This window comes from Salmo salar, chromosome 03 (genome assembly GCF_965601325.2).
Source record: "Salmo salar chromosome 03, fSalSal1, whole genome shotgun sequence".
Taxonomy (NCBI): domain Eukaryota; kingdom Metazoa; phylum Chordata; class Actinopteri; order Salmoniformes; family Salmonidae; genus Salmo; species Salmo salar.
In genome coordinates this window covers 98,983,463-99,011,001 of record NC_138293.1, presented here as the reverse complement: position 1 = coordinate 99,011,001, position 27,539 = coordinate 98,983,463, and the positions used below count along the sequence as shown (strand labels likewise).

The window sequence follows — 27,539 nt, the reverse complement described above, 5'->3', positions numbered from 1 at the left end:
ACAATTCAGAGAGAAAGAACATAGAGAAATAATAGAAAAGTAATAACAGATACACAATAAGTAATGATAACTTGGCTATATACACGGGGTACCAGTATTGAGTCCATGATAACTTGGCTATATACACGGGGTACCACTACTGAGTCAATGATAACTTGGCTATATACACGGGGTACCAGTACTGAGTCAATGATAACTTGGCTATATACACAGGGTACCAGTACTGAGTCAGTGATAACTTGGCTATATACACAGGGTACCAGTACTGAGTCAATGATAACTTGGCTATATACACAGGGTACCAGTACTGAGTCAATGATAACTTGGCTATATACACAGGGTACCAGTACTGAGTCAATGATAACTTGGCTATATACACAGGGTACCAGTACTGAGTCAGTGATAACTTGGCTATATACACGGGGTACCAGTACTGAGTCAATGTTCAGGGGTACCTGTTAAATGAGGTAGAGATAGGTATGTTAATAGGTATATTAGTAGGTATATTAGTAGGTATGTTAGTAGGTATGTTAGTAGGTATATTAATAGGTATGTTATTAGGTATGTTAGTAGGTATGTTATTAGGTATATTAATAGGTATATTAGTAGGTATATTAGTAGGTATATTAGTAGGTATGTTAGTAGGTATATTAATAGGTATGTTATTAGGTATGTTAGTAGGTATATTAGTAGGTATGTTATTAGGTATATTAGTAGGTATATTAGTAGGTATATTAGTAGGTATATTAGTAGGTATATTAATAGGTATGTTTGTAGGTATGTTAGTAGGTATATTAATAGGTATGTTAGTAGGTATGTTAGTAGGTATGTTAGTAGGGTATATTAATAGGTATGTTATTAGGTATGTTAGTAGGGTATGTTAGTAGGTATGTTAGTAGGTATATTAGTAGGTATATTAGTAGGTATATTAATAGGTATGTTATTAGGTATATTAGTAGGTATATTAGTAGGTATGTTAGTAGGTATATTAATAGGTATGTTATTAGGTATATTAGTAGGTATGTTAGTAGGTATGTTAGTAGGTATGTTATTAGGTATGTTATTAGGTATATTAATAGGTATATTAGTAGGTATATTAGTAAGTATATTAGTAGGTATATTAGTAGGTATGTTAGTAGGTATATTAATAGGTATGTTATTAGGTATGTTAGTAGGTATATTAGTAGGTATGTTATTAGGTATATTAATAGGTATATTAGTAGGTATATTAGTAGGTATTTTAGTAGGTATGTTAGTAGGTATATTAGTAGGTATGTTTGTAGGTATGTTAGTAGGTATGTTAGTAGGTATATTAATAGGTATGTTATTAGGTATATTAGTAGGTATGTTAGTAGGTATGTTAGTAGGTATATTAATAGGTATGTTTGTAGGTATGTTAGTAGGTATGTTATTAGGTATGTTATTAGGTATATTAGTAGGTATATTAGTAGGTATGTTAGTAGGTATATTAATAGGTATGTTATTAGGTATGTTAGTAGGTATATTAGTAGGTATGTTATTAGGTATATTAATAGGTATATTAGTAGGTATATTAGTAGGTATATTAGTAGGTATGTTAGTAGGTATATTAATAGGTATGTTTGTAGGTATGTTAGTAGGTATGTTAGTAGGTATATTAATAGGTATGTTATTAGGTATATTAGTAGGTATGTTAGTAGGTATGTTAGTAGGTATGTTAGTAGGTATATTAATAGGTATGTTTGTAGGTATGTTAGTAGGTATGTTAGTAGGTATATTAATAGGTATGTTTGTAGGTATGTTACTAGGTATGTTAGTAGGTATGTTAGTAGGTATATTAGTAGGTATGTTAGTAGGTATATTAGTAGGTATATTAGTAGGTATGTTAGTAGCTATGTTAGTAGGTATGGTTTACCTGATCCCTGGCACATGTCTGTCTGCAGCAGCTGCTTGGCTCTGATGATGTCAACGTTGAGTCTTCCAGCGGAGGGCAGGTAGTTGAGTGATAACAGCAGCTCTCCCAGCTCTACCTCATTCTGTTAGAAACACAAAACACTGTTAATATCACTCTATCTATAGATACGTCTGTCTGACTATCTCAGATAGCTGAGTCATTACAGCAGCTCTCTCTCTCTCGCTCTCTTTCTTTTCTCTCTCTATTTCTCGCTCTCTCTCTCTCTCTAGTAGCGAGAACCCAAGGTGTGTGTCTGTTGTGTTGTAGAGAGTAGAGACCCCTAGTAGAGAAAACCCAGGGTGTGTGCGTGTGTGTATAACATTGTTCTTTAACAGCCTGTGTTGTTGTGTTGTGGTGTTGTTGTGTTGTGGTGTTGTTGTTGTGGTGGTGTTGTTGTGTTGTGGTGTTGTTGTGCTGTTCTGGTGTTGTTGTGGTGCTGTGGTGTTGTGGTGTTGTGATGTTGTGTTGTTGTGTTGTTGTTGTGGTGGTGGTGTTGTGGTAGTGTTGAGGTTGTGTTGTGGTGTTCTTGTGGTGGTGTTGTGGTGTTGCCGTGTTGTGGGGTTGTGGTGTTGTTGTGTTGTTGTTGTGTTGTTGTGGTGTTGTGGTGTTGCGGTGTTGTTGTGGTGTTGTTGTGTTGTTGTGGTGTTGTGATGTTGTGTTGTTGTGGTGGTGTTGTGGTGTTGTTGTGTTGTGGTGGTGTTGTGATGTTGTGTTGTTGTGGTGGTGTTGTGGTGTTGTTGTGTTGCTGTGGTGTTGTTGTGTTGTTGCGGTGTTGCTGTGGTGTTGTTGTGGTATTATTGCGGTGTTGTTGTGGTATTGTTGTGTTGTTGTGGTATTGTTGTGGTGTTGTTGTGGTGTTGTTGTGGTGTTGTGGTGTTGTTGTGTTGTTGTGGTGTTGTTGTGTTGTTGTGGTGTTGTTGTGGTGTTGTTGTGTTCCCGGGCGATGCGTTCACCACCCTCGTGACAATAGAACAAATGTGCAGCTAGGACAGTGTCATGACGTTGGCCTCTTTGAGTACAGGGAGGACAGTTGACCCCCTCCCCCCCTTTTGCACCATCCCCCAACCTACCTTCCCCCACCCAGTCCCTGTGTGAAGGAGTGGTAAAATTCCAGGAGAGTCTCTGGCCACATGGCCCATAGAGAGACACAGGAAATTCTTCCAACTCACAGAATTGGGGAGCCAAGCGACATTTGTGTTCTGGAGAAGGTATGGAAGATTGGTGAAGAATCCAGCTACGAACTGGTCCGCTTGGTACAATTTTGTGATACTCAGAAGAGACAATATAGTCATATTACCATAAAACTGTTTATATAATAGCCTCAGCTTGAGACTTGCATCATAATGGTTGTATAAAATGTATTAATAAGGATAAAGCTATTTGTAATACATTGAGATGCTATGTACTGATGTTAATGTGATAGAATTGGATTTCTGTACCAAGCTTCACTCAGCCATCGGCACGCCCCCAAGGGACACAGACAGGACCATCCGTCATTTGACAAGCCTGTTCAAGGGTCACTATAAAACTATACCCTGAGCTACATTTCTCCAGACCAGGCCTCCACTCCATGGCCAATAGGTTTTACCATCCAATTCCTCTACTGAAAGTGAACTATACCACGTGGTTAACTTTTAGACTATTGATACTGACAGAATAAGAACAAGTCTTTGATATTAATTATTAGTCTGCAGCTAAGTAAATTATATCATCGAACGCGAAGACCAACGAAACATCCATTCTATAACGACATTAATGAATGTCGCTTTGAAAGATCCATTCTAACCGAGAGAGAGAGAGAGAGAGAGAACTCTCCATCAGAACGACGCTCGAACAAGGATCCCGACGACACACTCAGCGTAAATATATATTGATTGCAATTGTTCCCGAATGAGTGAGCGTTCAATTGTCAATTGTTAATATTAATGAACTCTGTGTACCTCCTCAGCTGACCGTTTATGACCCATTGTCTAACAGACCAGCCATGCCTGTTAGCCATTAGGGCACATTACTATACCAATCCTTTGTGACGATAATTACTGTTTGTATGTTTTCTGTTAATTACTTAGTGTAGTAAATAAATTATTTTAAGACAATTGATGTATGGATGATTTTAGTAAAGACTGGGTTCGTGCAGATACAACAATTTACGACGTTTGGATTGAGACTGGACTAGAGGTAAAATACACCATTTAAACCAGAAGATAATCGGCCTATATTATAATATAGGAAAGTTATATTAGGAAAATTATAACTTTGTAATCTGAATATTCTCCTTGGTGCCCCAATCTCCTAGTTAATTACAATTAAACGATTAATCAGTTTAATCGCGTGATAATAATTACAGGGAGTTAATTGATAAACATGTCTTCAGTTTAATGGTACCCCAAAGACACGACAACAGCGTGTTAGTGTCTCAGACACACACACACACACACACTGTCAGTGTCAGTGTTGTGCCTCTCTTGGCCAATAAACAACAGATTGGGCCTCAGAGGGCCTACAGATGACTGGATGTCTGTGTAGGAGAGGCTGAGAGGAGGAGGACAAGGGAATGAGGAGGAAGTGGATGAGGAGGGGAAGAGGAGGAGGACGATGGAATGAGGAGGAAGAGGAGGAGGATAGGCTGAGAAGCTTGATAATGGTTTTACATCCAAAGGGAGGAATCCACCTAGATCAATGTGTTGAACTAAGACACTTAGTGTGTATTTGTCACAAAATCCTTCGTTGTGTTGCAGGGAAGACCAAAATGCAGCGGAGTTGTGGATACTCATATTTTAATTAACAATAAAAGAGTAAAGCATCCACTTGACAAAACAATAAATGATACCCACAACACTAAACAGTTTTGCAGGCTCACCAACGCAGTGCAAAAACAACTACCCACAAAACCAAGTGACAAACATACTCCTACATATATGACTCCCAATCAGGAACAACGATCCCCAGCTGTTCCTGATCAGGAGTCACAAGACCAACACAGAACAATCACACACACACAAGACTGCCACGTCCTGACCCCAAAACTACTACAACAGCTCCATCTGCTGGTCAGGACGTGACAGTACCCCCCCTCAAGGTGCAAACCCCGGAATGCACCTAACAACAAAAAAACACCACCAAACAAAATCCCCAACAAAACCCATAAACAATAACCCCTAAACAATAAGGGAGGGAAGGGAGGGTGGCTGCCGTCAACGACGGCACTGTGCTACACCCTCCCTCCCCAACCCACCTATCCTGGAGGTGGCTCAGGTGCAGGACGTGGACCTTGCTCCACCCTCGGCGTCGCCCACTTCGGTGGCGCTGATAGCTGCGCCAGGCAGACGGGCCCCTCGGGCTGGGCCGGGGGACAGGAGGGCCCCTCGGGCTGGGCCGGAGGACAGGAGGGCCCCTCGGGCTGGGCCGGAGGACAGGAGGGCCACTCGGGCTGGGCCGGAGGGCAGTCTGGCCACTCCGGCAGTTCAGCGCAGTCTGGCCACTCCGGCAGTTCAGCGCAGTCTGGCCACTCCGACGACTGTTGACTGGCGGGCAGCTCCGACGACTGTTGACTGGCGGGCAGCTCCGACGACTGTTGACTGGCGGGCAGCTCCGACGACTGTTGACTGGCAGGCAGCTCCGACGACTGTTGACTGGCGGGCAGCTCCGACGACTGTTGACTGGCGGTCAGCTCCGACGACTGTTGACTGGCGAGGCTGGGCTGACGCACTAGACTCCTGATGCGTGGGGCTGGTACAGGACGTGCCAGCCTGGAGACACGCACCTCCATGCTAGTGCGTCTAGCGGGAAACACCGGACCGAAAGGGCGCACTGGCGGTCTTGAGCGCAGGGTTGGCATCACCCCTTCCGGCTCGATGCCTACTTCGCCCTGGCACATGCGGGGCGCTGGTACCTTGCCTACCGGCCTGAAAATCCCAGGCCTCACCACAGCCCCAACCCCAAAGCACGGGACCTGTCCAGTCTGCCCTACAAGGGTACGGGGAGCTGGCCTGGGGCTGTAATCTCGCCCCGCCAAATAGCCCTTGTGCCCCCCCCTAAAAAATTATTGGGGCTGCCTCTCAGGTTCTACCTGCCTCCCAGGCAGGTTGTCACAGTGGACCCGCAACTGCTCCCAAGTCCGGTCAATCCTCTCCGTCAACACCTCCAGCGACCAGGAATCCATCACCTCCCGAGCGCGCTGCTTCCAACATTCCTCCCTCACTTGCCTCTGTCCTATTCTCCGCTGCTTGGTCCTTTGGTGGTGGGCAGATCTGTCACAAAATCCTTCGTTGTGTTGCAGGGAAGACCAAAATGCAGCGGAGTTGTGGATACTCATATTTTTATTAACAAAAAAAGAGTAAAGCATCCACTTGACAAAACAATAAATGATACCCACAACACTAAACCGTTTTGCAGGCTCACCAACGCAGTGCAAAAACAACTACCCACAAAACCAAGTGACAAACATACTCCTACATATATGACTCCCAATCAGGAACAACGATCCCCAGCTGTTCCTGATCAGGAGTTACAAGACCAACACAGAACAATCACACACACACACACACAAGACTGCCACGTCCTGACCCCAGAACTACTACAACTGCTCCATCTGCTGGTCAGGACGTGACAGTATTGAACTAAGACACTTAGTGTGTGTTGAACTAAGACATTTAGTGTGTGTTGAATTAAGACAGTGTGTGTTGAATTAAGACACTAGTGTGTGTTGAACTAAGACAGTGTGTGTTGAATTAAGACACTTAGTGTGTGTTGAACTAAGACACTTAGTGTGTGTTGAACTAAGACACTTAGTATGTGTTTAATTAAGACAGTGTGTGTTGAACTAAGACAGTGTGTGTTGAACTAAGACACTTAGTGTGTGTTGAATTAAGACAGTGTGTGTTGAACTAAGACAGTGTGTGTTGAACTAAGACACTTAGTGTGTGTTGAACTAAGACACTTAGTGTGTGTTGAACTAAGACATTTCGTGTGTGTTGAATTAAGACAGTGTGTGTTGAACTAAGACAGTGTGTGTTGAACTAAGACACTTAGTGTGTGTTGAACTAAGACACTTAGTGTGTGTTGAACTAAGACATTTCGTGTGTGTGTGTTCTCCCTACCTGAGAACTGGGTATCAGGGCCTTCCACCAGTGACCGCCCTTCACCAGATCAACCTCACTCAGAGGCAGCGCCACCTACCAATGGAAACACACCATTACAGAACTAATCTTTCAGCCTTGCAAAAGTATTCATCCCCCTTGGTGTTTTTCCTATTTTGTTGCATTACAACCTGTAATTTAATTGGATTTTTATTTGGATTTCATGTAATGGACATACACAAAATAGTCCAAATTGGTGAAGTGAAATGAAAAAAATAACTTGTTTAAAAAAAGCAAAAAACATTTAAAACGGAAAAGTGGTGCGTGCATATGTATTCACCCCCTTTGCTATGAAGCCCCTTAATAAGATCTGGTGCAAACAATTACCTTCATAAGTCACATAATTAGTCAAATAAAGTCCACCTGTGTGCAATTTAAGTGTCACATGATCTGTCACACGATCTCAGTATATATACACTTGTTCTGAAAGGCCCCAGAGTCTGCAACACCACTAAGCAAGGGGCACCACCAAGCAAGTGGCACCATGAAGACCAAGGAGCTCTCCAAACAGGTCAGGGACAAAGTTGTGGAGAAGTACAGATCAGGGTTGGGTTATAAAAAAATATCCGAAACTTTGAACATCCCATGGAGCACCATTAAATCCATTATTAAAAAATGGAAAGAATATGGCACCACAACAAACCTGTCAAGAGAGCGCTGCCCGAGCCTCCCGGGTGGCGCAGTGGTCTAAGGCACTGCATCGCAGTGCTAGCTGTGCCACCAGAGATTCTGGGTTCGAGCCCAAGCTCTGTTGGGAGGCCCATGGGGCGGTGCACAATTGGCCTAGCGTCGTCCGGGTTAGGGAGGGTTTGGCCGGCAGGGATATCCTTGTCTCATCGCGCACTAGCGACTCCTGTGTCGGGACGGGCGCAGTGCACGCTGACCAGGTCGCCAGGTGTACGGTGTTTCCTCCGGCACATTGGTGCGGCTGGCTTCCGGGTTGGATGTGCATTGTGTCAAGAAGCAGTGCGGCTTGGTTGGGTTGTGTTTCGGAGGACGCATGGCTCTCGACCTTCGCCTCTCTCGAGTCCGTACGGGAGTTGCGGTGATGAGACAAGACTGTAACTACCAATTGGATACCACGAAATTGGGGAGAAAAAAAGGGTTTATAAAAAAAAAAATAGAGCGCCACCCACCAAAACTCACGGACCAGGCAAGGAGAGCATTAATCAGAGAGGCAACAAAGAGACCAAAGATAATCCTGAAGGAGCTGCAAAGCTCCACAGCGGAGATTGGAGTATTTGTCCTTTGGACCACTTTAAGCCATACACTCCACAGAGCTGGGCTTTACGGAAGAGTGGCCAGAAAAAAGTAATTGCTTAAAGAAAAAAAGAAGCAAACACGTTTGGTGTTCGACCAAAAGGAATATGGGAGACTCCCCAAACATATGGAAGAATGTACTCTGGTCATATGAGACTAAAATTGAGCTTTTTGGCCATCAAGGAAAACGCTATGTCTGGCGCAAACCCAACACCTCTCATCACCCCAAGAACACCATCCCCACAGTGAAGCATGCTGTGTGGGATGTTTTTCATTGGCAGGGACTGGAAACTGGTCAGAATTGAAGAAATGATTGATGGCACTAAATTCTTGAGGGAAACCTGTTTCAAGTCTTTGAGAGATTTGAGACTAGGACTGAGATTCACCTTCCAGCAGGACAATGACCGCAAGCATACAGCTAAAGCAACACTCGAGTGGCTTATGGGGAAACATTTAAATGTCTTGGAATGGCCTAGTCAAAGCCCAGACCTCAATCCAATTGAGAATCTGTGGTATGACTTAAAGTTTGCTGTACACCAGCAGAACCTAACCAACTTGAAGGAGCTGGAGCAGTTTTGCCTTGAATGGGCAAAACTCCCAGTGGCTAGATGTGCCAAGCTTATAGAGACAAACCCCTAGAGACGTGCAGCTGTAATTGCTGCAAAAGGTGTCTCTACAAAGTATTGACACTGAGGGGGGTGAATAGTTATGCACGCTTGTTATGCGCGCTAGTTATGCGGTTTGTTTCACAATAAAAAATATTTTGCATCTTCAAAGTGGTAGGCGTGTTGTGTAAATCAAATGATACAAACCCCCCAAAAATCTATTTTAATTCCAAGTTGTAAGGCAAAAAAATAGGAAAAATGCCAAAGGGGGTGAATATTTTCGCCATCCACTGTATCTTCCTGGTACGGGACATCCTGTGTATGCACACACATTGTTTTTATTGGCCTAATAGTCAAGAAGAAGGCACAGTGATGCCGAAACGTTGGTGATTTACCCATTACTGGGAGTTCATATATAGAGCGTACAACTCTCTTTATTTTTATAGCTAATAGTAAAGACGTCATTAAACTGTAAAAATGTATTACTTTTTTAAAGTAGGATGAACACAACCAGTCATTGTCAAATAAATCACTTCAAAAAGTAGACAATACCCGCGCACGTTCATCCACTCTCACATAATTCCAGCATCTGAAACAGTGCAGTGCACCAGCCATTTGATGAATAGGAAAAGGCTGTTAAAACACCCAATAGCCTAATGACATTAGACTTATAGCCTGAATGTATTTGTGTTCACATCAAACCACACAACATTTTGGAACGTATTCCACCCTTTTTCAAGTCCATTTGCAAATGTGTCATGCGGCTGACAGGCGGTAGGCTAATGACAAATGATGGTGTAACAGCCAACAGGTTTTCTTGCTATCTTTGTTTTAATTATTGTGATAGGAACATGTTTTACCAGCTTACTTTCACCCCAGGTATCAATACTCACATGATAGGTGTGTGTGTGTGTGCGTGTGTGCTTGTGTATGAGCGTGTGTGCGTTCGTGTGTGTGTTTTGTTTGTGGGGTTGTGTATGTGTGTATGTGTGTTCACCTTGCCGATGACACAGTGTCGTGAGAACTTGTCGAAGTCGACCACAGACAGCAGCAGGGTGCGGCGCTGGGCCTCCAAGAACAGAAGGTCAAAGGTGAACCGCTCCTCAAACACCGGGTTCTGTGTCTTCCTCTTCACCCCTGTCTGAAGAAGAAAAATACTTTATTGTTCATTTTTTTAAATTTTATTTAACCTTGATTTAACTAGGCAAGTCAGTTAAGAACAAATTCTTATTTACAATGACGGCCTACCCTAGCCAAACCCGGACGACGCTGGGCCAATTGTGCGCCGCCCTATGGGACTTCCAATCACGGCCAGTTGTGATACAGCCTGGATTTGAACCAGGGTGTCTGTAGTGACACCTCTAGCACTGAGATACAGTGCCTTAGACCGCTGCGACACTCGGGAACCCAAGGTGAGGGGGGCCCATTAACTTACAGAGAATGGAAATGTGTATTTATGCTGACAACCCAACCTTGAGCCTGGAAGCAATGGGTCTGCGCCCCCGGAGCAATACTTCTAGGGATGATTAAGTGCTTTGGTCAAGGGCACAACAGCAGGCAATGGTTTCTAGGATACTGATGCCAGCAACCCTCCAGTTGACAGCTCACTCCACACCATATTTTTCCAGTCAGAGCTGGGATTCAAACCAGCAACCCTCCAGTTGACAGCTCACTCCACACCAGATTTTTCCAGTCAGAGCTGGGATTCAAACCAGCAACCCTCCAGTTGCAGGGCCGCTTCTCTAAGCGCTAAGCTACCTGCCGGGAGTTCTTGTGGTCCGGCAGCAGGCTGATCTTGACGTATGGGTTGGAGTGGGCCATGTCCTGGCGTGCTCCATCACAGGTCAGCGGTGGGGGCAGGTCGCGAGCCTCAATGACCCTAACGCCCAGGTGGCCGTTGATTAGGTCATACCTGAGAGGAGAGGGGTATTGGAGAGAGGGAGAGAGAGGGAGGGAGGGGGATGATGAGAGGGAGAGAAAGAGAGAGAGAGAGGGGGAGAGAGACAGAGAGAGAGAGGAGGAGGTTGGGATGATCAGAGGGACATGAAGAAAAGAAACATTAGATGAATGAATGTTTTTCTTATTTTCCTGTTTTTATTTCTAGACCTGGGGAAGTTTACAAGCTTATTACTATAATTCTGATTCTAAAATATGAAAGATATAATACAACATATAAAAGACAAAACGTTACTGTGTGCTGAAGTGGAGCATGCCCAGTTGGTATCGTAGCAGAATCTCCTCGTCCGTTAGCGAGTCCACGTCGTCTCCGGATGAGTCCAGAGAGTAGAGGCGTGGCTCCAACTTCCTGAAGTAGTCATTCGCAGGGGGCTGGGGTCGACGCAGCGGCTGGATCACCTCCTTCCTGGGGCCCATGGCCCAGAACTCAATGGGTTTCACATCAACCAGCGGAGAGCTGGGCCTGCGGGCGTCTAGACCTGGGGGAGGGGAGGGGGTGAATAGAGGAGAATATAGTTAGAGGAGAAAAGAGAGAGGAGAGGGGAATGAAGAAGTTAATTCAATCATTTTTGGATTCAGTGGTTCTTAGTGGTTCAGTGTTTCATCCAGTGGTTCTTAGTGGTTAATTGGTTCAGTGGTTCAGTATTTAATTCAGTAATTCCTTGGTTCAGTGATTCAGTGTTTCATTCAGTAGTTTAGTTGTTAATTGGTTCAGGGGTTCAGTGTTTGATTAATTGGTTCAGTGGTTCAGTAGTTAAGAGTTTGATTCAGAGAGTCAGTGGTTCAGTATTTGATTCAGTAGTTAAGTGGTTAATTGGTTCAGTGTTTGATTCAGTGATTCATTGGATCAGTTGTTCTTACTGGAGAGTTGTCGGACCAGGCTGAAGGTGGATCGGGACATCTCTGAGCTGGAACGCCTCTGGGTCGGAATACTGTCCTGCGGTATTGCCATGGCGTCAACATGAGTGACCCCTGTATCAGTGTCCTTCTCATCCACACACTCGTTCACTCTGAGACGGAGGAAGAGAGAGAGAAACAGAGGGAGAGGGAGAGAGAGAGACAGAGAGAAAGACAGGGAGAGCCAGAGAGAAAGAGGGAGAGAGAGAGAAACAGAGGGAGAGGGAGAGAGGGAGACAGAGAGAAAGACAGGGAGATCCAGAGTGAAAGAGGGAGAGAGAGAGAGAAACAGAGGAAGAGCGGGAGCCAGAGAGAGAGAGAGAAACAGAGGGAGAGGGAGAGAGGGAGACAGAGAGAAAGACAGGGAGATCCAGAGTGAAAGAGGGAGAGAGAGAGAGAGAGACAGATGGATAGAGGGAGACAGAGAGAGAGCGAGAAACACTTGAGCCTCGATCTACTACAGGTGGTCCATGGCCAGATCTCCCCCCAAATAATACATTTACATTTGTTTATGAATATTACTAACAGCAACAGGTTAAACTCTTTTTGGCCAAGGGATCCATGAAATAAGTTTAGAGGGTGTAATAGAATGCAATACAATGGAATATTCTTAATTTACAAGATTCTGTTCCTAACCCTGGGAAACATGGGCCTGGTAGGCTCACAGAGACATTAGTATCCACAGTATTCTGTTCTTAACCCTGGGCAACATGGGCCTGGGAGGCTCACAGAGATATTAGTATCCACAGTATTCTATTCTTAACCCTGGGAAACATGGGCCTGGGAGGCTCACAGGGATATTAGTATCCACAGTATTCTGTTCTTAACCCTGGGCAACATGGGCCTGGGAGGCTCACAGAGATATTAGTATCCACAGTATTCTGTTCTTAACCCTGGGCAACATGGGCCTGGGAGGCTCACAGAGACATTAGTATCCACAGTATTCTGTTCTTAACCCTGGGAAACATGGGCCTGGGAGGCTCACAGAGATATTGGTATCCACAGTACTCGACCAATTATCCATTTTTCAACTCAATACTTGTTGTATTCTCTAATTGTTTGTTGAATTTGTTTAAACATAAATGCGCTGTACTGTTCTGATTAAGAGGGGGTCCCTGATGGATTTGCATCAGTCACAAAAGGGGTCAGAAGCCCTTGTCTACCACACATTGGTGGTACCTGCCAACTCAGAGTATGGAGCTCCTCTGGGTCCATGTGAAGGACAAGAAACATGTGTTATTGGCTAATGTGGTCGAAATGTTCCTTATCCTTCAACTGGGGAAATCAGACAGCTATATAACAACGACATCATCATAACTACTCTCTCTCTCTGTGTGTCAGTGTGTGTGTGTGTGTGTGTGTGTGTGTGTGTGTGTGTGTGTGTGTGTGGTGTGTGTGTGTGTGTGTGTGTGTGTGTGTGTGTGTGTGTGTGTGTGTGTGTGTGTGTGTGTGTGTGTGTGCTAACGACTTTCTGGCAGGATTAACTGATTGTTTCCATGAGCGATAGTGATACTTCTGTAAACACAGCTGTCACTGGCTGCATCTCAAAGGGGTGGCAGGTAGCCTAGCGGTTAGAGCGTGGGGGTGGCAGGTAGCCTAGCGGTTAGAGCGTGGGGGTGGCAGGTAGCCTAGCGGTTAGAGCATAGGGGTGGCAGGTAGCCTAGCGGTTAGAGCGCGGGGCCAGGAACCCAAAGGTCATTAGCTCGAGTCCTTGAGCCAGCAACAACAAAAATCTGTCAATGTGCCCTTGCGCATACTTCAGAAAAAGTAAAGATGCCTTAATAAAAAATGACTTAAGTGAAAGTCACCCAGTAAAGTTATATTTGAGTGAAAGTATTTGGTTTTAAATATACTTAAGTAACAAAATTAAATCTAAGTGCTTTATCAAAAATAGAAACAAAAGCAAAACGCAGCATCATCGGGGATGATTTCTGTATTTGGAAAGTGACATATCTTGAAAACTTGAGGGCTGACAAGTAGTACTTTTAAATATTTTTACTTAAGTACTTTGCACGACTGCACTTAACCCTAATTGCTCCAGGGTCACCGTTGATAATGGCTGATCCTGGCAGAGGGCGAGTTGAGACATGAAAATATATTTTTTTAAATAGGACAAGTATAAGCACCTACCTTATTATTAAATGGGATGCAGCCACTATGCAGCTGATGTAGAATATCTCTGACAATTTATATCAGAATATCTCTAATAACTACTGACAATTTATATCAGAATATCTCTAATAACTACTGACAATTTATATCAGAATATCTCTAATAACTACTGACAATTTATATCAGAATATCTCTAATAACTACTAACACTTTACACCAGAATATCTCTAATAACTACTGAAACTTTACACCAGAATATCTCTAATAACTACTGGCACTTTACACCGGAATATCTCTAATAACTACTGACACTTTACCCTGGGATATCTCTAATAACTACTGACACTTTACCCTGGGATATCTCTAATAACTACTGACACTTTACACCAGAATATCTCTAATAACTACTGACACTTTACACCAGAATATCTCTAATAACTACTGACACTTTACACCAGAATATCTCTAATAACTACTGACACTTTACACCAGAATATCTCTAATAACTACTGACCCTTTACACCGGAATATCTCTAATAACTACTGACACTTTACCCTGGGATATCTCTAATAACTACTGACACTTTACCCTGGGATATCTCTAATAACTACTGACACTTTACACCAGAATATCTCTAATAACTACTGACACTTTACACCAGAATATCTCTAATAACTACTGACACTTTACACCAGAAAATCTCTAATAACTACTGACACTTTACCCCAGAATATCTCTAATAACTACTGACACTTTACACCAGAATATCTCTAATAACTACTGACACTTTACACCAGAATATCTCTAATAACTACTGACACTTTACACCAGAATATCTCTAATAACTACTGACCCTTTACACCAGAATATCTCTAATAACTACTGATACTTTACACCGGAATATCTCTAATAACTACTGACACTTTACACCAGAATATCTCTAATATCTACTGACACTTTACACCAGAAAATCTCTAATAACTACTGACACTTTACACCAGAATATCTCTAATAACTACTGACACTTTACACCAGAATATCTCTAATAACTGCTGACCCATTCTATTAGTGAGCCAACAGACACATCTTCTCCTGATGACAGGTCCATGTCCTTCTCTAGGAACAGACACATCTTCTCCTGATGACATGTCTTTCTGTAGGAACAGACACAACTTCTCCTGATGACATGTCTTTCTGTAGGAACAGACACAACTTCTCCTGATGACATGTCTTTCTGTAGGAACAGACACAACTTCTCCTGATGACATGTCCTTCTCTAGGAACAGACACAACTTCTCCTGATGACATGTCCTTCTCTAGGAACAGACACAACTTCTCCTGATGACAGGTCCTTCTGTAGGAACAGACACAACTTCTCCTGATGACATGTCCTTCTCTAGGAACAGACACATCTTCTCCTGATGACAGGTCCTTCTCTAGGAACAGACACAACTTCTCCTGATGACATGTCCTTCTGTAGGAACAGACACATCTTCTCCTGATGACAGGTCCTTCTCTAGGAACAGACACAACTTCTCCTGATGACATGTCCTTCTGTAGGAACAGACACATCTTCTCCTGATGACAGGTCCATGTCCTTGTCCTTATTTTTCCATTTGTCTCTGCCGTCACAAAAATCAACACACACAGACACACACGCACACACGCACACACACGCACACGCACACTCACACACAAATAAACACTGTACGGTAGTGTAATGACAGTAGTCAGTCAGGACATGATAACATGAGACTGCATCCTGTCTGGGGCTTCTGTTCTGTTCTGCTCAGAGGGAATTTAGTTCTATTAAAACACCATCAGAGGAACCATCAGGGATTGTTACATCCTCTTCTCCAGCCTCATCTCTCAGCTATTTACCAAAACACGTGACGAGGTGACCGCTTGTTGTGTTTGGAATCCTGGATTGCCCCTTTAATATCACCGGCCAATGCTGAGAGGAATCTGCACAAACATGTTTTACTCATTTTATTGTTTTCCCTCTCTCTCTCCCTCCCTCTCTCTCTCTCTCTCTCTCCCCCATCCCTCCCTAGCTCCCTCCCTTCCCCTCTTTCTTTCTTTCTCTCTCTCTCTCTCTCTCTCTCTCTCTCTCTCTCTCTCTCTCTCTCTCTCTCTCCACCTCCCTCCATCCATCCTTCTTTCAGGACTTTGTACTGGACACCTAATTCCCAGCCATCCCTTGGGGATCATCAAGGACCCTTTGTGTCCATGGCGACAGCTCGCAGGGAGATAGTTGTCAAGGTAACAGGGCAATCTAAAACACATGGCTTTAGGAGAGGAGGGAGGGAGAAGAGGAGAGGAGAAGAGGGAAATTAACTTAGGTGAAACCAATAGAGAGTGGGGGGGTGGGTGGAGTGGGACAGAGACACCTCATGTTTTTAAAAGATTAATACTGGTATATGGTCTGTATCTCAGACTGAGTCTCCATGGTAATAAGCAGGTTAATACTGGTATATGGTCTGTATCTCAGACTGAGTCTCCATGGTAATAAGCAGGTTAATACTGGTATATGGTCTGTATCTCAGACTGAGTCTCCATGGTAATAAGCAGGTTAATACTGGTATATGGTCTGTATCTCAGACTGAGTCTCCATGGTAATAAGCAGGTTAATACTGGTATATGGTCTGTATCACATGCCATGCTGTTACTACTCCTGAGAGACAACAGTATCGGTACAGTGTGTGTGTATGTGTGTGTGTCTCCAACATGTCTATCTTAATCAGTAGAACAGTGCTTCAGCCAGACCTTTGGTCTCTGTCACACACACACCCTCTCAACCACAGAATGAGCTCACCCAGAGTGCTGACGTCAACATCAGGTCCCTAGAGAGACTGGCAGAACATGGGATATGGACTGTTCCATTACACCACAGAGCAGGGGGGTTGGACTGTTCCATTACACCACAGAACTGGGGGGTTGGACTGTTCCATTACACCACAGAACAGGGTGGCTGGACTGTTCCATTACGCCACAGAAAAGGGGGGTTGGACTGTTCCATTACGCCACAGAACAGGGTGGCTGGACTGTTCCATTACGCCACAGAAAAGGGGGGTTTGACTGTTCCATTACGCCACAGAACAGGGGGGTTTGGACTGTTCCATTACAGCACGGAACAGGGGGCATTGACAGACCTGGTAATAATCTGTAATGATGATTGACTATATCCACAGCCCTGTTGGAATAGGTTCCTATAGAGCTCCATTTTTATGGAATGGTCTGCCTACCCATGTGAGAGACGCAGACTCAGTCTTAACCTTTAAGTCTTTACTGAAGACTTATCTCTTCAGTAGGTCCTATGATTAAGTATAGTCTGGCCCAGGAGTGTGAAGGTGAACGGAAAGGCTGGAGCAACGAACCGCCCTTGCTGTCTCTGCCTTGCCGGTTCCCCTCTCTCCACTGGGATTCTCTGCCTCTAACCCTTTTACAGGGGCTGAGTCACTGGCTTACTGGTGTTCTTCCATGCCGTTCATGGGAGGGGTGCGTCACTTGAGTGGGTTGAGTCACTGACGTGGTCTTCCTGTCTGGGTTGGCGCCCCCCCCCCCCCCCCCCCCCCCCCTTGGGTTGTGCCGTGGCGGAGATCTTTGTGGGCTATACTCGGCCTTGTCTTAGGACGGTAAGTTGGTGGTTGGAGACATCCCTCTAGTGGTGTGGGGGCTGTGCTTTGGCAAAGTGGGTGGGGTTATATCCTGCCTGTTTGGCCCTGTCCGGGGCTATCATCGGATGGGGCCACAGTGTCTTCTGATCCCTCCTGTCTCAGCCTCCAGTATTTATGCTGCAGTAGTTTATGTGTCGGGTGGCTAGGGTCAGTCTGTTACATCTGGAGTATTTCTCTTGTCTTATCCGGTGTCCTGTGTGAATTTAAATATGCTCTCTCTAATTCTCTCTTTCTCTCTTTCTTTCTTTCTCTCGGAGGACCTGAGCCCTAGGACCATGCCTCAAGACTACCTGGCATGATGACTCCTTGCTGTCCCCAGTCCACCTGGCCGTGCTGCTGCTCCAGTTTCAACTGTTCTGCCTGCGGCTATGGAACCCTGACCTGTTCACCGGACGTGCTTGTTGCACCCTCGACAACTACTATGATTATTATTATTTCACCATGCTGGTCATTTATGAACATTTTAACATCTTGGCCATGTTCTGTTATAATCTCCACCCTGCACAGCCAGAAGAGGACTGGCCACCCCTCATAGCCTGGTTCCTCTCTAGGTTTCTTCCTAGGTTTTTGGCCTTTCTAGGGAGTTTTTCCTAGGGAGTTTTTCCTAGCCACCGTGCTTCTTTCACATGCATTGCTTGCTGTTTGGGGTTTTAGGCTGGGTTTCTGTACAGCACTTTGAGATATCAGCTGATGTACGAAGGGCTATATAAATAAATTTGATTTGATTTGAAAAAGTGTATCCTTCTACTTCCTGAGACTGATTTAACACAACTGGACAAGTGAACGTTGTGTGCATGTGGGCATGTGTGCGTGAGTGTGCTTTTGTTCATGCGTGTCTGCTTGTGTGTGTGTGTGTCTGTGCAGCCGTCCGTCCGCTTGTGCGTTATGTGTGTGTGTCCATGTGTGTGTGTTTATGTGTGTGTCCATGCATGTGTGTGTGTTTATGTGTGTGTCCATGCATGTGTGTGTGTTTATGTGTGTGTGTGTGTATGTGTGTGTCCATGCATGTGTGTGTGTTTATGTGTGTGTGTGTTTATGTGTGTGTGTTTATGTGTGTGTGTTAACTCACAGCCAGGAGGGGGTCTGAGCAGGGAAGGGTCCCAGTATCTCCACCTCCTCATCACTGCGCGGAAAGCAGCACTCCCAACACCACAACAGACAAGAGCGACACGACCACCGACACAACAGACAGTCAGTTAGCCTGGCCAGCACACCCTATAGAGAGAGAGACGGGGATAGAGAGAGAGAGATATATAGAGAGAGGAAGCAAGCGATTCCCAAACATTCCACAACAAAGCCATCACCTACAGAGAGATGAACCTGAAGAAGAGTCCCCTAAGCAAGCTGGTCCTGGGGCTCTGTTCACAAACACAAACACACCCCACAGAGCCCCAGGACCAGTGGCGGTTGTAGCTTGTATGGCTCCCTGGGTGAACCCCTCCCTCCAAAAAAACACACAAATAAAAGTAAATTGCACAAATCCTATATCACACAAATACACAAATAGAACAACACACTTCTAAAGAAGAGAACCTGATCATTACACTACTGCACTTCAAACAAGAAACACCCAAACTCAATTTCACAACTAATTGCATTACCTATTGCATGAGTACTGTACAAAGTTAGTGGTGCGATATTTGATAGATTCCCACCGCTCCCCCTACCGTGGGCTTCCAGTGAGGAGACCTGAGGTCAACATACCCCCGTCCCCCTCCCCATCTCGTACTTCTAAGTGGGAGACCTTCCCAGGCAGTAGCCTGCCTAGCTCACAAACTAGAATCAGGGCATCAGGGCGCCCGCTCCGACAAGGTTAATTGACCCACAGTCCCACACGGTGACATGATATCATTGACGTGAAGTGCAAATAAGCGATAGAAAACCGATCGCGCAAATGTCACCATTCTAAATATTTATTTTTACTTTGAAGTTTAATTTTGTTTTTTTGTGCGGGAGCCCCATGCCGCCCCCGGCAAGATGCCGCCCTGGGCGGCTGCCCATGTCGTCTATACCTAAACCCGCCACTGCCCAGGACAGCAATACAATTACACCCAAACAAATCATGACAAAACATAAAGAGAATTACTGACAGAATACCTGACCACTGTGACTGACCCAAACGTAAGGAAAGCTTTGACTATGTACAGACTCAGTGAGCATAGCCTTGCTATTGAGAAAGGCCACCGTAGGCAGACCTGCCTCTCAAGAGAAGACAGGCTATGTGCACACTGCCCACAAAATGAGGTGGAAACTGAGCTGCACTTCCTAACCTCCTGCCAAATGTATAACCATATTAGACACACATATTTCCCTCAGATTACACACATCCATAAAGAATTTGAAAACAAATTCAATTTTGATAAACTATTAGGTGAAATACCACAGTGTGCCATCACAGCAGCAAGATGTGTGACTTGTTTCCACAAGAAAAGGGCAACCAGTGAAGAACAAGCACCATTGTAAATACAATATTTATTTTCTCTTTTGTAATTGAACTATTTGCACATAATATGACATTTTAAATGTATTTTTTCTTGTTTATTGTTTACTGTTCATTTTTATTGTTTATTTCACAATTAAAAAAAAAAAACCTTTTTATTTCACTTTTATTAATTATCTGCTTTACTTGCTTTGGCAATGTTAACATATGTCTCCCATGCCAATAAAGCCCTTAAATGGAATTGAATTGAGAGAGAGAGTGTCAGGGAGATAGAGAGAGAGAGAGTGTGTGTGAGAGAGAGAGAGAGAGAGAGAGAGAGAAAGAGAGAGAGAGAGTGTGTGAGCGAGAGAGAGGGAGAGAGAGAGAGAGAGAGAGAGAGAGTGAGTGAGTGAGTGTCAGGGAGAGAGAAAGAGCAAGAGAGAAAGAGTGTGTGTGTCAGGGAGAGAGGAGAGAGAGAGAGAGAGAGAGAGAGAGTGTATGTGTGTGTGTCAGGGAGAGAGAGAGAGATAGTCAGGGAAACATTTATACTTTACACAAGATGCTTGAAACTAGAGAAATTGGATTTCATAGCTAGCCAAGACGTGAGCCAAGAGCTAGCCATAGCAGGTGAATTTCAGTTCACATCCACAGAAATCCCCCCTGTCCCTATGGGCCATTTGTGCCCCAGCCTGTCTGAGTGTAGGAAGGGGTTAAACTGTAATAAGGGGTTAGGTGACATACTGTAAAGGTACATTAAACTGTAATAAGGGGGTAAATGACATACTGTAAAGGTACATTAAACTGTAATAAGGGGTTAGGTCACGTACTGCAAAGGTACATTAAACTGTAATAAGGGGTTGGGTCATGTACTGTAAAGGTACATTAAACTGTAATAAGGGATTGGGTCATGTACTGTAAAGGTACATTAAACTGTAATAAGGGGTTAAATGACATACTGTAAAGGTACATTAAACTCTCATTCCTCTTTTGATCCTCCATTGATACAGCCAGAAATGTAATCAGAGAGTCTGATCTCAACTGATCTCCAGCGATGCCCTTTGGCTAGTCCACGAGACAGTGGATCTGACTGCGTTAGTAAACGGCACCCTATTCCCTATGTATGGAACCTGGTCAAAATAAGTGCACTAAACAGGAGAACAGGGTTCCATTTGGAATGCGGCCCTGAAGAAGTAGAGGAAGATGAGAGAAGAAGAAGGTGAAGAAGGAGAAGAAGAAGAAGGTGAAGAAGGAGAAGAAGGAGTGTCCCGAGTGGCGCAGAGATCTAAGGCACTGCATCTCAGTGCAAGAGGCATCACTGCAGCCCCTGGTTTGAATCCAGGCTGCATCACATCCGGTCGTGATTGGGAGTCCCATAGGGTGGCGCACAATTGGCTCAGCGTCATCAGGGTTTGGCCGGTGTAGGCCGTCATTGTAAGTAAGAATTTGTTCTTAACTGACTTGCCTAGTTAAATAAAGGTTAAATTAATAAAAAAACATTGAAAAAAAGAAGGAGAAGGAGAAGAGGAGACTGTGTTAGGCCACTGAGCTTAAGCCTAGGCATTAGATCTGACTGGGAGCTAATAGGAGTCTCACAGGGAAGAAAAGGTGGGATAGAAAGGGAGATATATTAGATAAGGAAGAAGAGACAGAGGGATGGAAAGGGAGACATATTAGATAAGGAAGAAGGGAGATGGAGGGATGGAAAGGGAGACATATTAGATAAGGAAGAAGAGACAGAGGGATGGAAAGGGAGACATATTAGATAAGGAAGAAGAAAGATGGATGGATGGAAAGGGAGATATATTAGATACAGAAGAAGAGACATGGAGGGATGAAAGGGAGACATATTAGATAAGGAAGAAGGGAGATGGAGGGATGGCAGGATTACTCTCAAGTCCCATTTTTTTATGGTAATTGCGTGTGCAAAAGACATCCTGTTTTTTCCTCAGACTAGTGTATAACATCGTCAGACTAGTGTATAACATTGTCAGACTAGTGTATATCATCGTCAGACTAGTGTATAACATCGTCAGACTAGTGTATAGCATCGTCAGACTAGTGTATAACATCTTTAGACTAGTGTATAGCATCTTTAGACTAGTGTATAGCATCGTCAGACTAGTGTATAGCATCGTCAGACTAGTGTACAGCATCGTTAGACTGTAAGGTAGTGACAGTATACTTCCTTTTTCAGTGGAGGAACACAAATATCCTCCCTCCTTCCCTCCTCCTCCTCTTCCCCCTCTCTCTGCCCCTCCTTCATTCTCTTCCCTCCATCCTCCCCCCTTTCCCTTAAGAGCGTGTGTCGTAATGCTGTGTTCAAAACTAAATGGGAAGATGGTATTTATCAGATACGACTGGGAAAAAGCCACTTTAACGCCCCTCCAACTGATAATTGCTACTGAGAATCTCATCTATCATCCCTGAGCTTCCACTTCTCCCACACCCTGACGTCACTTACTAAGGAAAGGACCTGGATAGCAGCATTATCGCCAGTTAAATGCAACAACACAAGACTATTTATAAAAAACAATCTATTAAATATGTTTTTTGAACACTGTAATTTGTTAGCATGATAGCTGTATTTTTTGTTTATGGTAGACACAGCTTGTTTGCCATTAGCCAATCAGCATTTCTCAACGAGTTCAAAGCATGCGAATGCAAACAACTGGTATTTCCTACATCACAACAGGTAATTACCACCTTCCCACTCGGTTATCAACACAGCATCACACATGATGACTCATCTCAGCACAACTCCCTGACGTCATCAGCGTGTGCCCACAGTACGCATCAAAGTTCTTTCGATTTTTCTTTTCATAGTCCTATTTTGACTTTGTAAACATCCTCATTCCCTGTAGCAATCAGCAGTACAGAGAGACACCTTCATTCCAAACTCATCTAACTTCTCTCTCTCTCTCTCTCTCTCTCTCTCTCTCTCTCTCTCTCTCTCTCTCTCTCTCTTTCCTCTCTCTTTCCTCTCTCTCTTTATATACATATATAAGTCGGAAGTTTACATACTGTCACGTCCTGGCCAGTATAAGGGTTAATTGTTATTGTAGTTTGGTCAGGACGTGGCAGAGGGTATTTGTTTTATGTGGTCCGGGGGGGTGTTTTGGTAAAAGGGTGTTTGATTTAGTATTTCCGGGTTTTTGGTTTATGGTCCATGTTTATGTATTTCTATGTGTAGTCTAGTAAGTGTGTTTCTATGTAGAGTTAATTGGGGTTGTGTCACGTCCTGGCCAGTATAAGGTTAATTGGTATTGTAGTTTGGCCAGGACGTGGCAGAGGGTATTTGTTTTATGTGGTTCGGGGTGGTGTTTTGGAAAATAGGGTGTTTGATTTAGTGTTTCCGGGTTTTTGGTTTATGGTCTGTGTGTATGTATTTCTATGTGTTATCTAGTTAGTTGTATGTCTATGTTTGGTTAATTGGGGTGGACTTCCAATTGAAGGCAGCTGTGTGGTGTTGCCTTTGATTGGAAGTCCTATATTAGTTGGGTGTGTTTGTTTGTCTAATTGTGGGAGATTGTCTTTGGATTTGCTGTGTTGCCTTCAAGGCTGTCATTTCGTCGTTCGTTCTCTGTTGTTATTTTTGTGTTCATTTTGGATGGAATAAATGTTCAAAATGAACAACCGCATGCCTGCTGCGTTTTGGTCCATTTCTACCGACGACAACCGTGACAGGTGGACTTCCAATTGAAGGCAGCTGTGTGGTGTTGCCTTTGATTGGAAGTCCTATATTAGTTGGGTGTGTTTGTCTGTGTGTTGGTGGGAGATTGTTCTGTGTTTAGCCTTGTGCCTTGCCAGACTGTCTGTATATTGTTCGTTCACTTGTTTTGTTATTTTGGTGTTCATTTTGGGAAGTTAATAAACGTCAAGATGAGCTTACACATACCTGCTGCGTTTTGGTCCTCCATTACCGACGAAAACCGTGACACATACACTTAGCTTGGAGTCATAACAACTTGTTTTTCAATCACTCCACAAATGTCTTGTTAGCAAACTATAATTTTGGCAAGTTGGTTAGGACATCTACTTTGTGCATGACACAAGTAATTTTTCCAACAATTGTTTACAGACAGATTATTTCACTTATAATTCACTGTATTACAATTCCAGTGGGTCAGAAGTTCACATACATTAAGTTGACTGTGCCTTTAAACAGCTTGGAAAATTCCAGAAAATGATGTCATGGCTTTAGAAGTTCTGATAGGCTAATTGACATTATTTGAGTCAATTGGAGGTGTACCTGTGTATGTATTCCAAGGCATACCTTCAAAATCAGTGCCTCTTTGCTTGACATCATGGGAAAATCAAAAGAAATCAGCCAAGACCTCAGAATGGTAGACCTACACAAGTCTGGTTCATCCTTGGGAGCAATTTCCAAACGCCTGAAAGTACCACGTTCATCTGAAGAAACAATAGTACGCAAGTATAAACACCATGGGACCACACAGCTGTCATACCGCTCAGGAAGGAGACGCGTTTTGTCTCCTAGAGATGAACACACTTTGGTGCGAAAATCCCAGAACAACAGCAAAGGACCTTGTGAAGATGCTGGAGGAAACAGGTACAAAAGTATCTATATCCACAGTAAAAAGAGTCCTATATCGATATAACCTGAAAGGCCGCTCAGCAAGGAAGAAGCCGCTGCTCCAAAACCGCCATAAAAAAGCCAGACTACGGTTTGCAACTGCACATGGGGACAAAGATCGCACTTTTTGGAAAAATGTCCTCTGATGAAACAAAAATAGAACTGTTTGGCCATAATGACCATCGTTATGTTTGGAGGAAAAAGGGGGAGCCTTGCAAGCTGAAGAACACCATCCAAACCGTGAAGCACGGGTGTGGCAGCATCATGTTGTGGGGGTGCTTTGCTGCAGGAGCGACTGGTGCACTTCACAAAATAGATGGCATCATAAGGGAGGAAAATTATGTGGAAATATTGAAGCAACATCTCAAGACATCAGTCAGGAAGTTAAAGATTGGTCGCAAATAGGTCTTCCATATGGACAATGACCCCAAGCATACTTCCAAAGTTGTGGCAAAATGGCTTAAGGACAACAAAGTCAAGGTGTTGGAGTGGCCATCACAAAGCCTCGACCTCAACCCTATAGAAAATTTGAATGTAGAACTGAAACAGCGTGTGCGAGAAAGGAGGCCTACAAACCTGACTCAGTTACACCAGCTCTGTCAGGAGGAATGTGTCAAAATTCACCCAACTTTTTGTGGGAAGCTTGTGGAAGGCTACCCGAAACGTTTGACCCAAGTTAAACAATGTAAAGGCAATGCTACCAAATACTAATTGAGTGTATGTAAGCTTCTGACCCACTGGGAATGTGATGAAAGAAATAAAAGATGAAATAAATCATTCTCTCTACTATTATTCTGACATTTCACATTCTTAAAATAAGTGGTGATCCTAACTGACCTAAGGCAGGGAATTTTTACTAGGATTAAATGTCAGGAATTGTGAAAAACTGAGTTAAAATGTATTTGGCTAAGGTGTATTTAAACTTCCGACTTCAACTGTGTACAGTCGTGGCCAAAGGTTTTGAGAATGACACAAATATTAATTTCCACAAAGTTTGCTGCTTCATTTTCTTTAGATATTTTTGTCAGATGTTACTATGGAATACTGAAGTATAATTACAAGCATTTCTGTAATGCCCTGGCCATAGAGAGGGTTTTTTTGTTCTTTATTTTGGTTAGGCCAGGGTGTTACATTGGGTGGGCGTTCTATGTTCTGTTTCTATGTTTTTGTATTTCTTTGTTTTGGGCCGTGTGTGGCTCCCAATCAGGCACAGCTGAAGTTTGTTGTTGTTGATTGGGAGTCACACATAAGTGCATGTTTTTCCGTTGGGGTTTTGTGGGTAATTGTTTCTATCATTGTGTTTCACCTGACAGGACTGTTTGGCTGTCAGTTTCTTATTTTGTAGTTGTATAGTGTTCCATTTATTAATTAAATATGATGAACACTAACTCCGCTGCATTTTGGTCCACTCTCTCTCACGACAGCCGTTACAATTTCATACGTGTCAAAGAATTTTATTGACAATTACATGAAGTTGATGCAAAGAGTAAATATTTGCTGTGTTGACCCTTCTTTTTCAAGACCTCTGCAATCCGCCCTGGCATGCTGTCAATTAACTTCTGGGCCACATGCTGACTGATGGCAGCCCATTCTTGCATAATCAATGCTTGGAGTGTGTCAGAATTTGTGGGTTTTTGTTTGTCCACCCGCCTCTTGAGGATTGACCACAAGTTCTCAATGGGATTAAGGTCTGGGGAGTTTCCTGGCCATGGACCCAAAATATCGATGTTTTGTTCCCCGAGCCACTTAGTTATCACTTTTGCCTTATGGCAAGGTGCTCCATCATGCTGGAAAAGGCATTGTTCATCACCAAACTGTTCCTGGATGGTTGGGAAAAGTTGCTCTCGGAGGATGTGTTGGTACCATTCTGTCTTCATGGCTGTGTTCTTAGGCAAATTTGTGAGTGAGCCCACTCCCTTGGCTGAGAAGCAACCCCACACATGAATGGTATCAGGATTCTTTACTGTTGGCATGACACAGGACTGATGGTAGCGCTCACCTTGTATTCTCCAGACAAGGTTTTTGCCGGATGCCCCAAACAATCGGAAAGGGGATTCATCAGAGAAAATGACTTTGCCCCAGTCCTCAGCAGTCCAACCCCTGTACCTTTTGCAGAATATCAGTCTGTCCCTGATGTTTTTCCTGGAGAGAAGTGGCTTCTTTGCTGCCCTTCTTGACACCAGGCCATCCTCCAAAATTCTTCGCCTCACTGTGCGTGCAGATGCACTCACACTTGCCTGCTGCCATTCCTGAGCAAGCTCTGTACTGGTGGTGCCCCGATCCCGCAGCTGAATCAACTTTAGGAGACGGTCCTGGCACTTGCTGGACTTTCTTGGGCACCCTGAAGCCTTCTTCACAACAATTGAACCGCTCTCCTTGAAGTTCTTGATGATCCGATAAATGGTTGATTTAGGTGCAATCTTACTGGCAGCAATATCCTTGCCTGTTTGTGCAAAGCAATGATGACGGCACATGATTCCTTGCAGGTAACCATGGTCGATAGAGGAAAACAATGATTCCAAGCACCACCCTCCTTTTGAAGCTTCCAGTCTGTTATTTGAACTCAATCAGCTTGACAGAGTCATCTCCAGCCTTGTCCTTGTCAACATTCACACCTGTGTTAACGAGAGAATCACTGACATGATGTCAGCTGGTCCTTTTGTGGCAGGGCTGAAATGCAGTGGAAATGTTTTTTGGGGATTCAGTTCATTTGCATGGCAAAGAGGGACTTTGCAATGAATTGCAATTCATCTGATCACTCTTCATAACATTCTGGAGTATATGCAAATTGCCATCATACAAACTGAGGCAGCAGACTTTGTGAAAATTAATATTTGTGTAACTCTCAAAACGTTTGGCAACGACTGTATATATATATTTATATATATTTCATGTGAGGCTAAAGCAGGCTCAGTCAACTGGACAAACTGCTTATGAATTAACCAAC

The 27,539-nt window shown here is 43.8% G+C and overlaps 1 protein-coding gene across 1 annotated transcript in view; it reads right to left on the bottom strand.

The window, feature by feature from the left end:
• Nucleotides 1-27,539, bottom strand: part of syt17 (synaptotagmin XVII) — a 60,824-nt gene that overhangs the window by 16,108 nt on the left and 17,177 nt on the right. The window contains exons 3-9 of the mRNA XM_082972941.1: nt 18,649-18,794; nt 11,754-11,902; nt 11,128-11,371; nt 10,695-10,848; nt 9,934-10,077; nt 7,033-7,107; nt 1,895-2,015 (exon numbers count right to left, since the gene is read on the bottom strand). Coding sequence (XP_082829067.1) covers nt 1,895-2,015; nt 7,033-7,107; nt 9,934-10,077; nt 10,695-10,848; nt 11,128-11,371; nt 11,754-11,902; nt 18,649-18,794 — 1,033 coding nt within the window. The remainder of the gene's footprint in view (nt 1-1,894; nt 2,016-7,032; nt 7,108-9,933; nt 10,078-10,694; nt 10,849-11,127; nt 11,372-11,753; nt 11,903-18,648; nt 18,795-27,539) is intronic.